The sequence below is a fragment of the Bacillus rossius genome, assembly GCF_032445375.1.
Source record: "Bacillus rossius redtenbacheri isolate Brsri chromosome 9 unlocalized genomic scaffold, Brsri_v3 Brsri_v3_scf9_2, whole genome shotgun sequence".
NCBI lineage: Eukaryota > Metazoa > Arthropoda > Insecta > Phasmatodea > Bacillidae > Bacillus > Bacillus rossius.
In genome coordinates, this window is record NW_026962013.1 from 9,989,131 (window position 1) to 10,003,028 (window position 13,898).

General features: G+C 39.7%; 1 protein-coding gene and 2 non-coding genes across 6 annotated transcripts in view; 2 read left to right on the forward strand and 1 right to left on the reverse strand.

The window, feature by feature from the left end:
- Nucleotides 1-13,898, forward strand: part of LOC134542998 (chromosome transmission fidelity protein 18 homolog) — an 88,769-nt gene that overhangs the window by 28,617 nt on the left and 46,254 nt on the right. For all 4 annotated transcript variants that reach the window (XM_063387653.1, XM_063387654.1, XM_063387656.1 and 1 more), the window contains exons 17-19: nt 8,360-8,509; nt 10,627-10,757; nt 11,978-12,239. In XM_063387653.1, the coding sequence (XP_063243723.1) occupies nt 8,360-8,509; nt 10,627-10,757; nt 11,978-12,239 (543 nt within the window). The remainder of the gene's footprint in view (nt 1-8,359; nt 8,510-10,626; nt 10,758-11,977; nt 12,240-13,898) is intronic.
- Trnaa-agc (transfer RNA alanine (anticodon AGC)) lies at nt 2,555-2,627 on the forward strand. The gene has a single exon. It is a non-coding gene; the product is annotated as a tRNA-Ala (tRNA).
- On the reverse strand, nt 3,798-3,870 carry Trnaa-agc (transfer RNA alanine (anticodon AGC)). The gene has a single exon. It is a non-coding gene; the product is annotated as a tRNA-Ala (tRNA).

Genomic DNA, 13,898 nt, shown 5'->3' on the forward strand with positions numbered 1-13,898 from the left:
CTACTCAAATTCACTTTAATAGCAAAGTCATGTAATAAATAAAAAAATTGAGCCACATCTAGAGACACTTCTGAGATAAAACAATATTTATTGATTTTATTTTAACTGCAGCCAATATCTATTCAAAACCTACTTTAGTAGTAAATTGATGTAATAACTATAAAGTTTTTTTACATTGTTATAAAATTTCTTCATACGTTGATAAAGAAGTATCACTTTAAATTATAAATAAACCAAACTAAAAAGTAGAAAATAAATAATAGTTTAAAAAACTAAAAAAAACATGCTTTATATAGAAAACCAAACTAAAAAATAGAAAATAAATTTTAATAAATTTGAATTAAGAATAGTGTAAAAATTTTTAATAAACATAAATTAATAATAGTGTATATAAGAAAAAAAATATTTTATTTAAAAAAAAGCATGGGGTGCATGGTGTCAATAGTTATAAATATTTCATTGGCATATATGAGTAGAAGGATTATCATTTCGATAATATCTTAAGAACTAATTTTGTGGTTGGGCCTTATTATTTTAAAGTTCACAATTCATGCCCTAAAAACACCGTTTATGTTGGTGTTCCTTCCACGTCACCGCATGTTGAGGTACAGTCCACTCAAGGTCTTCACTCTCGACTGAGGTGGTGGTAGTTTCTGTTTCCGCCGCCAGGAGCGTCGCGTACCCTCAAGGAAATGAGCGGTGAATTAGTGAAGTCTGATATTCCTTCCCCGGCGCTGCTCGCAGGGCGGAAATTAGCTCCCATTTAAACCTTCGCGTTCTCTCTGCCTAGCCTCGCCTTCCTGTCGGTTTTCAAGTTTTAATAACGCTCGTTGACCTCTCTTAGGCGCTTTGTTATCATGTTATTTTGGCCGCGTCGGGGGAAAGGGGGTGGGGGGAAAGCAGGCCTCGCGCCATTAAAAGGATGAAGCTGTTATTACTATTTTCGGCCTCGCCGGCAGCGGAAATTGTTTTAGCGTCGTATCCAGGTATTACGCGGTATCTTCTCCCCCCCCCCCCCCCCCTCTACCACCCCTCCCTCCTGCTGTACGCCGTCCGTTGCTTCTCGTTAGCTATAGGGCGTACCGCGTAAAAAGGTCGTTACTTCGTGTGCTTAATGCATGGAGAGGCGCAGGTGGTTCGGTACCAACCTTTCAAAATCTTGCTACAGATATCACCGTTATAACATCTCTCTCTCTCCCCCTCCCCTTGTCACCCCCCATTCGCGCCTAACTGAACACTTAACAAATCATCCTTATAAATAAAATGTAAGCGAGGCTTTCAGTATTCGCCTTCTAACCTCGGTGATTAGCAAATTAATGTGTTATCATGTTGCAAATACACTTAAAATATGAAAGTCGATCATGAAATCGAACGTGGAGTTCTTTAAAATAATGCCGAGCGTGATACATATACGAAAATTGTGTTTTTCAACTTCATTTATTGACGCGAATCACACGTAGTTTCCGCACCCGCCGCTGTAATTCGCTGCCGGAGCAGTTACGTCGAATATTGTATAATTTCGATTTGCAGAGCGGAAGGTTAAACAATATGATGAAACTGCTCCGATGAAAGCGAAAAAGACTTGAGGAAAAAAAACAACTAAACCTCGGCTTTTGAACTGATATTCTACAAGTAATTTTATTGAAATACTGCCTTTCTTGTTAAAATTCATTAAAAAGTTGAGACTATAAAGTTTCCGTTTGTCTTTGTGAAATTTGGTTCGCGCCATTCGCCACAGATGGCAGCACCGTGGTTACGCATTCCCGTTCCATGCGACTTCCGTTGCTGTGAATTTATTGTTCCTGCGAGCTGTTGCAATAGTTTTGTTCGATGTTTCTACCTCGAACATTCGAGAATTCGAAGTAGTTGAATGGCACTCTCATCAACTCAATGTTCTTCAGCAGTCAACTGGAATGTTCGGCGCTGTTGGGAAACGCATACAACGCTTTGCCCTGAGCTAATACTATACCATTTATATTGCGTCCAGTATATGGGCAGAAAACAAAAAAAATAAAATAAAATTTTGGAAATAAAAAAAATTTGAGAAAAAAAAAAATCTCCATTATTGTCAATACCAAACTGCTCGGTTCTTGTAATTTAAAATTATAACTCTGATTGGCGTAAGGAGCTTTCTTGTCTCATCGGTAGGGACCGGAAAAATTCGCGGGTTCAATTACCTCTAGGATGAACTTTATAGTTCTACGTACACTCGGTCAAATGTCACCCTCTCATTGGCTGCTGTCTTGTGAAGGTGTCACAAATGTAGCGGCCTGTGATTCGACACAGCTTCGGTTGAGTGTTTCCCACCGGCCCAGAGTCGTCCAGGTGAGTTGTGAGCCAATAGCAGAGGCACCACTGAGGTATAACTATATGAATTTTAGGCTGTCGTGAAATGAATCCGCGATTTTTTTTTTTCCGGTCTCTGCTCATCGGCGAATCGATTGAAACCATGTGAACCGGTTCCGGCTGTTTGATCGCTGGACCCCCCACTGGCGCTGAAGAGAAAGCGCCGAAGGAAAGAAACTACGAGAGGCATGAGTTAATGTGTAACAATGGGGGCGTAGCTCAGATGGTAGAGCGCCCGCTTAGCATGTGAGAGGTACCGGGATCGATACCCGGCGCCTCCAGCCCATATTTTATGTTTACAGCACGATATCTTATTAAGTATGGGTATGAATGAGAGCATAGTGTAGATTTTGAAAATATTTTTACAAGTAGACTATAAATTCTTACAATCTCTGCTAGTGAGATACTTGGGCGAACCTCATATTTTAAATGATGGCTTACATATCATGTGTGCTGATAACCTTGACGTCAAGAGCAATTTCAAGTTTAATCAATTTAAGAATAGTTACATAAGATTATTATCAGTGCCAGTTACATAATCCCCGATAGTAGTATAGGAATAGCTGTCTTGCTACAGGATGCCATCTTGGACTAAAAATTCCTCAAAAAAAAAACTTAATATTCCTAGAAATGTTTTTATTTTCTAGGGAAATATTCCCGAAAAAACGGGAATTTTTCCCTAGAAAATAAAAACATTTCTAGGAATATTGAGTTTTTTTTGGAGGAATTTTTAGTATAAAAAAATTTTTACTTCAAATGTTTAGTTACTCAATTAATTCCGGTTCTCGGTTAGATTCCCAGCGAGAATAAACATGTAATTTATTAATAAAAAATTTCTAAATTACAATTTAAATAAAGTTTTAATAAAAAGTCCTTAAGTCACACCCACCATCTTGAATTCTAGAAATGTTGCCTTTTCGTTACGCCGCCATCTTGAAAATCCGTAAATTTTATACTAGAAATTCGGGAAAATTTTTAAAATTCATAAAAAAAATTAATTCAACAAAATTGTAATAATGACTTCCGCTGGGTATCAACTACTGTCATATATAATATATAGTCTTAGATGTAAACATTGCGTACTTGCAACTTGTAAAGATCACAATTTACTTAATAATTGTAAATTTTATTTTCCTACTATCAGCTTAAACACAAGCATAAAAAAAGTATCGAAACTCAAACCCACCCACCCCTTTTTTTTTTGTTCTCAGACCCCGGGATTTTGCTCTCTCTGGTCTCCCCTTCCCCCCCCCCCCCTTTGTTTTTGTTCTCGGACCACGGGATTTTGCTCTCTCTGCCCCCCCCCCCCCCCCCCTCCGCGGTATTTTCAACGGCCCTGATAATTTTATACATTGATAAAAAAATTAAATAAAATTACAAATACTCTATGCAGTCATTCTATGGCCGGTTTCCCATGCCAGTGTGTAAATGGTAAAAAAATTAAAAAGGACTGGAGGCGCCGGGTATCGATCCCGGTACCTCTCACATGCTAAGCGAGCGCTCTACCATCTGAGCTACGCCCCCCTGCGGTACTCGAGTGGCTGACCGGCCGTGTGATCCAGTTACCGCCCGCTTTCTCTTGGCGCTGGCGGGTCGAGCGGCCTCCCCCTTCCACACACCCCCCCCCCCCCCCCCCCCCGCCATGGACTCTTCGCGGCTGCGGTCCGCGTGTCGTCGCCTGGCAGTGGTGCCCGCAAGGGGTCGTGGAGGGGGGAATTAAGGAAGATTCGTAACCCCCCTCCCCCTCCCCCAACCTCAACCACAATCCCAACCATAGGTTATGTAAAAAAAAAATTGTGGTATTTCGGAAATTGACTTCTGGAAGGGGCTAGCTCCGGAAGTCTTAATACTCAGTAAAATCGGGGAAACGAGAATTAATATCTGTTTTATAATAACTTAGTCTATATATTATCAGATCCAGACTAAGTTATTAATAATGATACATGTGAATTGGTAAGTATAAATATAAAACAAGCCCCCGAATTTTCTTTTACCATTCTCAGGAGTGGTGCTTCTTTCATTTACCCCGCCCCTCCCCCCTCTTTTTTTTTCTTTATCTGGATCCGCCTTTGTATTTCGGTGAAGGCGTTATGTTATTTTTTTTTTTTTTGTGATGCGGAGTGTGTTGTCACTACAAGCTATAAATTGATAGTGCAACGTCATTGGTAATGTTCGGTCAACAATGTTAGTAAACAAACATCGTATTTTGATCCCCTCACACCGAGGTGTTTCTTTGGATTTTTAATGCCAGTAATGAAAACTGTAAATAATTATGAAAGTCGCTGCTTATTGCAACTAAGTGGGATAAATTAACGAAATAAATTTTATCATTATCCAGGCCTAATGCCGGTTTATTTTTCTCAAGTGGGGCAGTAAAAGTTTTTTTTTTTTCAGAGATCTTCTTTAAAGACGCGGGTTATGGGAATTAAGGCGAATAGTAACTGAAGTGAAAGGTTGGTGGTTTTTTTATATATATATTTTTTTTACATATTTTTGGCCAAAAAGGTTTATGGGAACACTGGTAGAAAATAGAAACTCGACCTTACATGCACGAGGAATAGCGAGACTAACGTACTTCAGGAACCAACACCAGAAACAAAGATGGCGACATCCATCGGATGAAATCAAGATGACTGTCTCCGCTAAACAAAAACCAGATAGCTTCATCCAGCAGATGCTGGTGGTGCCGGCATAACGAAAAGTGCAACGAACGTATTGGTATTGAATATATATAATGTATATATTCAATGGTATTGGTGTACTGGATGATGATGTCATCATAACGATGACTTTGTAACTGACATAACCTAACCAACCTTTCACTTTAGTTATCTACTAGTCGTTTGGGACCATCAAACTGCAAACTGCCCTCTGTTTCGACCTAATAAGTAGAGGCATTTATTATTGGCTGGAAAAAAAAAATATCTGTCCTCTCATTAAACTGCAATAGGGTATGTTTCCTTGTAATTATTTTGGCGTCTGCTGGAGAAGCAATTGCTCTGTTTGGCCGGGCCATTCAGGACGCGTTTGCTTCCGAGCCGAATGGCTGTGATTGGTGTGCTGACGGCAGCATGTTTCCGAAATAAACCTAGTAAAGGCAGACAACGCTACGAAGTTTTAACGCACAGATGGTCTGGAATTCTTTTTCGCGAAAAACGCATGGCCCTACCACTTAGCATACCTCCACACTTGTCATCCTGTATGCCAGCACGTGAGCTGTTTGCTGTTGACGTTTGCAGGCAGAACTTTTATCGCTACCTCGCATTCCGAGCTTGTATTGACCAATCACAAAAAAATTATTTGAGTAAACAAAGCACAAGTGTACGCAAGTATTACTGCCATTTCATGATGAATAGGTAGGGACAATATTGATTATATATGGTGAATTGCGATAAAGCCGAAATAACACTGAAATTCAAGCTAATAAACACAAAGCACCCAAATGCAATAAAAATCATGAAACTGGCCAGCATTTTAAATCAAAACTTAACTGTAATGACAAATATGTAATCTTTTAAATAGTAAATTCAATGAAATTAATTTATTTTTATGAAGTTCGTACCACATTTTATGCAAAATAAATTGAATTTTTTTTTTACTTCTTTTTAATCTTGCAACTGTTAATAGTTACTAATTTTTACATTACGACTTTACATTACATTTTTCAAACACAAAAATACTTACTGATTTAATATTTTGTTCCAATTTGTTAAGACGTGCTAATTTATTACAAATAATTCTATTGTTGAAGTGCATCATGTATCAGTCAAAATGACACTGTTTTAGAAAAATTAGTATTACGTAACATTTAAATGTCATATTGTTCAGTAATTTGCTATCTCTTTTAATAAACATATTAAAAAAAATAAAACCAATAGCTAACACCGAATTTTATTTTAAAAAAATAATTATATCACTGAAAATAAAACCATAAAATCTTGTATCTATTAATAGGTTATGTCTTCTGGTTATTTTTTATTTATTATATAAGCAAATTATTTATGTATTTTAAGATTGGTTTCAATTAAATGCATAATACCTACGACAGTAAATCAGAACATTCAGTTACGGTTTTACAGTAGGCCTACTAGCCATCAACCAAGTGACAATAATTACGAACACACTCGCGACTTTTTACACCCATTATATTACACTTGGTGACTATCTGTTGAAAACGTGAGTAACATAGCAACAAATGCAAATGTGATATCGTGTTAAAAATTTTAGAACTTCGCCCCTAAATAATAGTAAAGGAAAAAGAATCAAAATGGCGTAGGATACGAGCCTTAATGCGGGAATGTAAACGACTTCGTGAAAGCCCGAAAAGTTTTTTAGCGTGGTCTGTGATGTATTTTATCATCGCGGGAAGTTTCTGTGATGAACGTTTTGCTTTCGTTGCCGTTGCTCTCCACGTAAATCTTAGAGAATTTTTTTTTTGTTTTGTTAGCGTCTTTTATGATTCAGTAGTTGGTACCCGTCCTGCGGAACGTGCGCGGTGTTCCGACCGGCTGCCGTGAGGCGTCGCGGCGGATGTGCAAACCGCGTTAGAAATGATGCACTCCGATTCCTCGGGCAAACTTTCTGCTGCGCTCCCGCGGTTAGCGGCAACTTTCAAGTTCCCCCCGCTACCGTCCTCTTTATAATTCCCGTGCTTGCCTCCCCGTCCCAAGGCAGCCAACTTCTCGCCGCCACGGTAAAATAACAGTTGAACGATGACGTTCACCCCCCCCCCCCCCCTCAACACCACCAGACGCCGCGCCTCTTGTTTTCCCAAGCAGGACGGGATGCAATTATTTGCGTACTTTTGTCGTTGCAGTAATTATAGGAAAGCCTTTTAAGAAATGAAGACTTTTTTTCTTCCCCCCCCCCCCCCCCTCCTTCCCGGTTCGTCCGCCGCCGAGCTTTGGAAATGAGATGCTTGAGTGCGAAACTCTTCTTTGCCCGCGCGCGCTTCTTTTTTTACCCCCTTCTTTCTTCCTCCGTCTTCCTATTTAACGGATGTGTTTGTTTCTAGTTAATGAGGCGATGAATTATGTAGCCCTCATCTGCGCACGCGGCATAACTCCTTGAAAGAGAAGGATGGGTGGAGGGAGGGGAGAGGGGTTAACTGCCCCCGAGGTAGCGGAGGTATTTTATTTCCTCCTGCAGGGGTTGGAGGAGTGGTTCGCTCGGAGGATCCTGGTGCCCGTGGTGTTGCAAGGGGCGCGCTCAGAAATGGTCCTCGTAGGGTATCTGGAGTGAAGAATTCACAAGTTATTTCACTTGTCGTCTGGTGCACCACGTATTCTACCGTTCGCCCTAGTGATCAGAATGCGTGTCTGGTTTGTGATTTCATATATGGGTGGAGGACAACAATTTTACAATTTAAAACTTTTTATTGGTCACAATATTTGCACTTTACATCGTTTGGTACATGGTGTAGGAGACACTCCAGCACACTGTGCTCTTTTGTCTAGTTATAAAATTATTTAAAGGTTTACATGTTATTTACATTATTCATATGTTTGAATTTATTTACAGAAGGAAAAAATTTAAAAACCTCCAGTCTTGGACAAAGTATTATATTTTGTATTTCTCTTTCTCCTTCATATAGCCGTGGACTTCCATAAATATTAATTTATTAATTTATTTATTTTTTGGACGGAACTAGTTGGTATGACATCACATAGTTATTATTTATTTTTAAAAAAAACTATACGAATTTCCAAAAATCCTGAGTAATTTGACAGCAAAATAAAATTATACAAATTTAGGTAAGTCGTGAAGTAGACAGGGGTATGGTCATTAAACTTGGAAAATTTGTTCGCATCCTTTAATCCATAGATATTTGTGCTTATTTGGGTCGGCAAGCAGGTCTTTAAAAATGAAATTTTAAAAAGCTAACTACGCAAAAAGAAAATTGCAACAATTAACTTCTCGGAGAAGTGGAGCAGTATATCGCGTGGACACGGAACGAGCGAGCGTGGCGGACACAGGCAGGTACGGCAGGAGGTGAGTCGCCGCCGTGTTGCAGATGTCGGTGAAGGACGGCCGCAGGAGGCAGTCCCTGGCCGAGCTCATGCGCGGCATGTGCCCCTCCATCAGGTCCTGCTTGCAGGGGGACCAACTGCTGCTCGACACGCTGCCCATGATGCTGCACGTGCTGGTGCCGAACCTCAGGCCGGTGCGTACCATCATCGCCACTGGATAGCTCTGATTTGTTGCGCTGACATCGGACATGTTTCCGAAATAGACCCACGAAAGACAGACAATGCCACGAAGTTTGAAACGCATAGCTGGTCTGGAATTCTTTTTCGCGAAAAAAAAAAACGCATGGCCCTACCTCTAAGCATACCTCCACACTTGTCGCCCTCTCTGCCAGCACGTGAGCTGTTTGCTGTTGACGTTTGCTTTGCATGTGTGAAGGTTCTTTAGGCAGAACTTCTATCGCCACCTTGCATTACGAGCTTGTGTTGACCAATCACAAAAAAATGTATATATATATATTCGAGTAAACGAAGCACAAGTGTACAAGTATTCCTGCCGTTTCATAATTAATAGGTAGGGACAAGATTATATTGTCAATTGCGATAAAGCCGAAATAACACAGAAATTCAAGTTAATAAACCACAAAGCACCGAAATGCAATCAAAATCATGAAATTGACCAGCATTTTCAATCAAAACTTATCTTTAATGTCAAATACGTAATCTTTTAAATAGTAAATTCAATGAAAATTTTTTTTTTGGAAGTTTGTACCACATTTTATGCACCGCACCATAATTCAGGGACCGCGTGCTATGATAATCGGATGTACCATAAAAGTTGGAGGGGTGAGACCCTCTTGATCCACTTATTTGTACACTGAGAGGAATGAAGAGAAAAAAATAATTATGGTACAGCAAAGTGTATGTCAACAATAATAAGGTGTAAATAAATGCGGCATGTTATCATTTCTCCTCTCTCTCCTGCTGATAACGCATTTGATAGATGTCCCCTCCACCACTCTTCCGTTCTCTGCAGGAGTTGGTGTCTGCGTAAGTCATTAAGGGGATGTGACATCACCGCTTGCATGACCCTGGTTACCCAACCCAGGCCTCATGGTCCAAGCTCCATGACCCTTGCATGGTGAATCTCTTCTGCCTGTCCAGCTCTTCTATTGGACCATCCTCTTGTCCTGTATTTATCCTGCTTGCTTTGATGCATGTCATACTGCAGCCCGTATCACAAGCTCAGTTTTACCCTGTGTCTAAAAACGTTTTACGTGTGTCCTGTGTCCATTCTAGCTAGCATAAGTATAGAATTAATATATGTTAGTTGATCATGGCGGGAATGGCTGCTCAAGACAAAAATAAAACAGAATTGCTTGAGAACCATCGAATGGATGAAACCCAGAATTTTTAAGGGAATAGGTTTAGATATGAGACACACTAAGGTCTCTCCCTAACCTGGACCACTCCTAAACATGTTACATTTTATCTTTCAGTTTGGTAAAATAAAATTAAATTTTAAATTTTGGGAAGCCCTGCTGAAGATATTTTTTTTTCTATCCTTCCACCATTCACCTAAATAGTATTTCCATGAACCTAACTGTCTATATGCTAATGTGGAGCGAGGTGAATTTGATACACTGATGGACATAAAAATTATTTTATCACTGAATCTTATTTTAGTGTATACATAAACAAAAAGAAAAACAATTCAGAGCTAGCAATTTAAAATGTAGAATATTTTACAATATTTTTTAGTAAAGGAACTACGTTTCTTGATACACTGCTACCATAAGTTGGTGTATACCAGAGCATGAACACATTCTTCCTTTCCCAGTTTATAAGCAGTGATTTATTTAAATGGTTGATTTTAAAGTGTTCAGATAAGCGTCTGTGTGGTGTCTGAGAAGTTTCACGAAGTAGACCAGTGGTGGAATTCACCGTGCGTCCAGTGGCAAATTTCGCGTAGGCCTGAAAGCATATTCCTTGGATTTTGAGCACACGATTGACCATAACCAAACAACTGTAGCACAACAGTCAACTAGTGCAGAGTTTTTTGTGAATCTCAAAGGTTCCTGTTAACCTTTGGTGCAGGATTTTTCAGACATGAATAACACTACAGAGTTCACTGTCGTGCTGCCGAAGCTGTTTTACCTAAGGGCCTGTAATATTTTGCATAGTTCATACAACTATACAACACACAACATACTGACAAGCGAATACAGACTTTTTGGTGGTGAAAAAATTAAAAAGTTGGAAACTGAAGAATAAGGTAGAAGCATATTTCTGGAACGTTTATTTTTAATTGCAGGTGAACATCCAGCTATACAGTGCCCGCGAGAAGGCAGAGCTGAGCCAGGTGGTGGGCATTATGGTTGAGTACAACCTCAGCTACATACAGGAGAAGACACCAGAAGGCAGCTATGTCTACAAACTGGAACCGTAAGTACATATCAAGCAATTAATTAATTCCTAAAAAATTTTTTTACCATAGCTTCATTCACAATGAAATACTTTCTGCTCCTCAAAATGATAATTTGACTACCAGATGGAGATTGACCTTGAACTTAGCCTCATTCTAGTGGCCAAATCTTCCTGATTTAATGTCTGAGTCAGGATTTCTTGTTGGTTTAATAATTGCGCAGTAACCTCAAACATAGCCTCTCTCTCATTAATCTAACCCATTGCCTAACTGGGATTCAGCCCCCATCTCAACGATCTTGTTACGTGAGTGTCGTGAATTGATGATTAGCATCCACCCAGTGGTGCCTAGGAAGGAGGCAGGCCCTACATGGAGAAGTGATCGAATTGGAAATGCAAGAATGTTCATGGCCTTCACAGTGCGAAACAGGATTGCAGCGAGTTTTCCCACATAGTCTATATTTAATGCCGATTTGCACAGGTGTTAACGTAAGCATGTCTTTCATACAAACCGGACATTTGTGTTTTATGTTTTTTTAATAACATTAATAATATATGTACCTATTTATTATTTGTTTCAACACAACAATCAGATATGTAACTGGAGAAACAAATATTGAGAATAATTAAATATAAAATGTTTTGTTTTCCTTTTTTTTTTTTTTTTTTTCAAGAAAAATCATTACTTAAATTTCTATGTGTGAACATTGGAGTTCTAAAAGGATACTATTCCCTGTGATTTTACTATATAGTCAATGTTCCTTTACAATTCAATTATGAAAAAGAAATTATATGATGGCTATATTGGACCACCTCCTTCCAGTGGCGTAGCCAGGATTTGTGTATTGGGGGGGGGGGGTGTTAAGAATGGTGCCCCCCCTTCCCCCCCCGTATTTATCGGAGGGTCCGGGGGGTCCTCCCCCGGGAAAAATTGGATTTTAAGGTGTAAGATAGTGCTATTCTACCAGTTTTCGGTTCTTAAATTTAAATGTTGTAATGGTAAAAATTTTTTATTAATTTTTAATATGAAATTTGTTTGAGTGATGAATAAGAAATTGATTAAAGGTTTTGGTGCTAAGGGGTTGGGGGGGGGGGGGTTTTGAACCCCTAACACCCCCCCCCCCCCCCCCCCTGCTCGCTCCTGCGGCTCCTTCACGAAACCCTGGCTACGGCACTGCATGGGGGAGTCAGGCATGGGACATCAGCAAGTGTGGTGACTGCCCGGGTGTGTGTGCGTCCAGGAACGTCGAGGAGCTGTGCTCGTTCCCGGGGCTCCGGCCGGGCCGCGCGCTCTCCTACGCCAACAAGCAGATGCTGTCCCGCGAGGCGGAGCTGGAGAGGATGAGGCGAGCCGAGGAGAAGCTGGCGGCCATGAGCATCCGCGAGGGCCCCGCAGAGGGGGCCCAATCTGGACCCACCACCCGCCTAGGCGAGGAGGGCCGGCGGCTCCCGAACCACCTGCAGTGCCTCGTGCCCAAGTCGGTGGCCCCGCCCAGGACCGTGGTGAGTGGGCATGCGGTGACGCGCGGCGCACTCCCCGGCAACCACGGGAAACAATAGTTCAGTATGGCCAGCCCAGGATTCGAATCGGGATCTCAGGAATGTGAATCTAGTTGTGTTATTACCAGGGGCGCAACAACTAAATTTCCAAAGGGGGGACAATATACCTTTTTATAAAGAATCATTGATCCCCCTATTGAAACGGGGGGTCCGGGGGTCCTCCCCCGGGAAAATTTGTATTTCAATGTGGAAAATGGTGCTATTTAAGCAGTTTTATTATCTAAAAATTGATTACACGGCACTTTTTTTGCCCCCGTTTGCCCCCACTTCAAGGTTTCAGAGGGGGGGAGGGGGGGGGGGGAAATACCCTTTCCCCCCTCCCCCCCCCCCCCCGTTGTTGCGCCCCTGGTTATTACCACTGTACTACCTCGTTCCCAAAAGAAAAGTTAAGGTGGGATTGAGTGTTGCATGATTATGCACGAAATTCTTCATATTAACTATCGAATATCTTATGCGCTCCCCCCTGATTTTACATTTTCCTTTATTTTACACCTTGGTTGTGTCAAAGGCGACTGCTGCAGGAAGAATTCTCGGAAGGGGCTGTCGTACAAAAAAATAAGGCATTTGCAAAAAAACGATACGTTAAATAATTCAGAGGTTTGCCGTGGAATATTAATAAAATCCACTGCCTCAAATACTCAACTTTAACAGTCCCACACAACTTTTGATGGAAAATAAAAGGTTTAACACAAGAATTTGAGTATTTAAGTAAACATAAATATTTATAATGCGTGGTTTCTGTAGTAGTTATATTAGTTTGTTATAAATTTTTTCTTCTTTTCACTCATTTTGTAAGTATCTTTTTCCTGGTCTTTTGAAAAGTACAAATAAGGGGTATCATTGTTTGGGTTTCGGAACAGCGCTATGGATTGGGATTAAACCATAGACACGCTTTGCTTCTTAACATGCTTGAGTTGATTTGCTACTTGTACTTGTTGCCTCAATCGACAGACTAATGACTAATGCAAGACAGCGATTTCAGGTAATGATTACTTGATGTTCAAAATGTAAGAAATGAAACAAGTTCAGTTTTTTTAGGATACGGTTACGATCACTATTAATAGAACAGACTAATAAAATTTTTTCTGATTTTTTAAAGTTTTGTATAAAATTTTGTAACAGTTATTCAATAGTAAATATGTCAGTAAAGAATTATAGAAAAACAGTCTTACAATATTCAATAAATTTATTTATTTTTCTTAGCAAAAAATTTTATTTTAAGTTGGTGATACATATTGCAATATTTAAAAATTGTATTATTGAGGATTATATTCTATTGTAATGGTACAATTGTTATAGATGTAATTTTTTTGCATTGCAAAATGCTTTTAAAAAAATATGTGTTGCAACCATTTAAAATGCCAACCAATAGAAAGTTTGTTTATCTTTAAGTTTGATTTTTATAACAGTTACAAAAATTATGATATGCAATATAACACTGTTTTTAGCTGTTATGATAGCTAAAAAAAAAATGTTTTGAATAGATATCTTTAACAGAATTTGTTTTAATAAAGTGTTTGAAAATAACTTTTGATTTGGTCTCCCTAATATTCATGTTATTGATACTCCAATCATCCATCATTAGAAAATTTAATTTTTTGT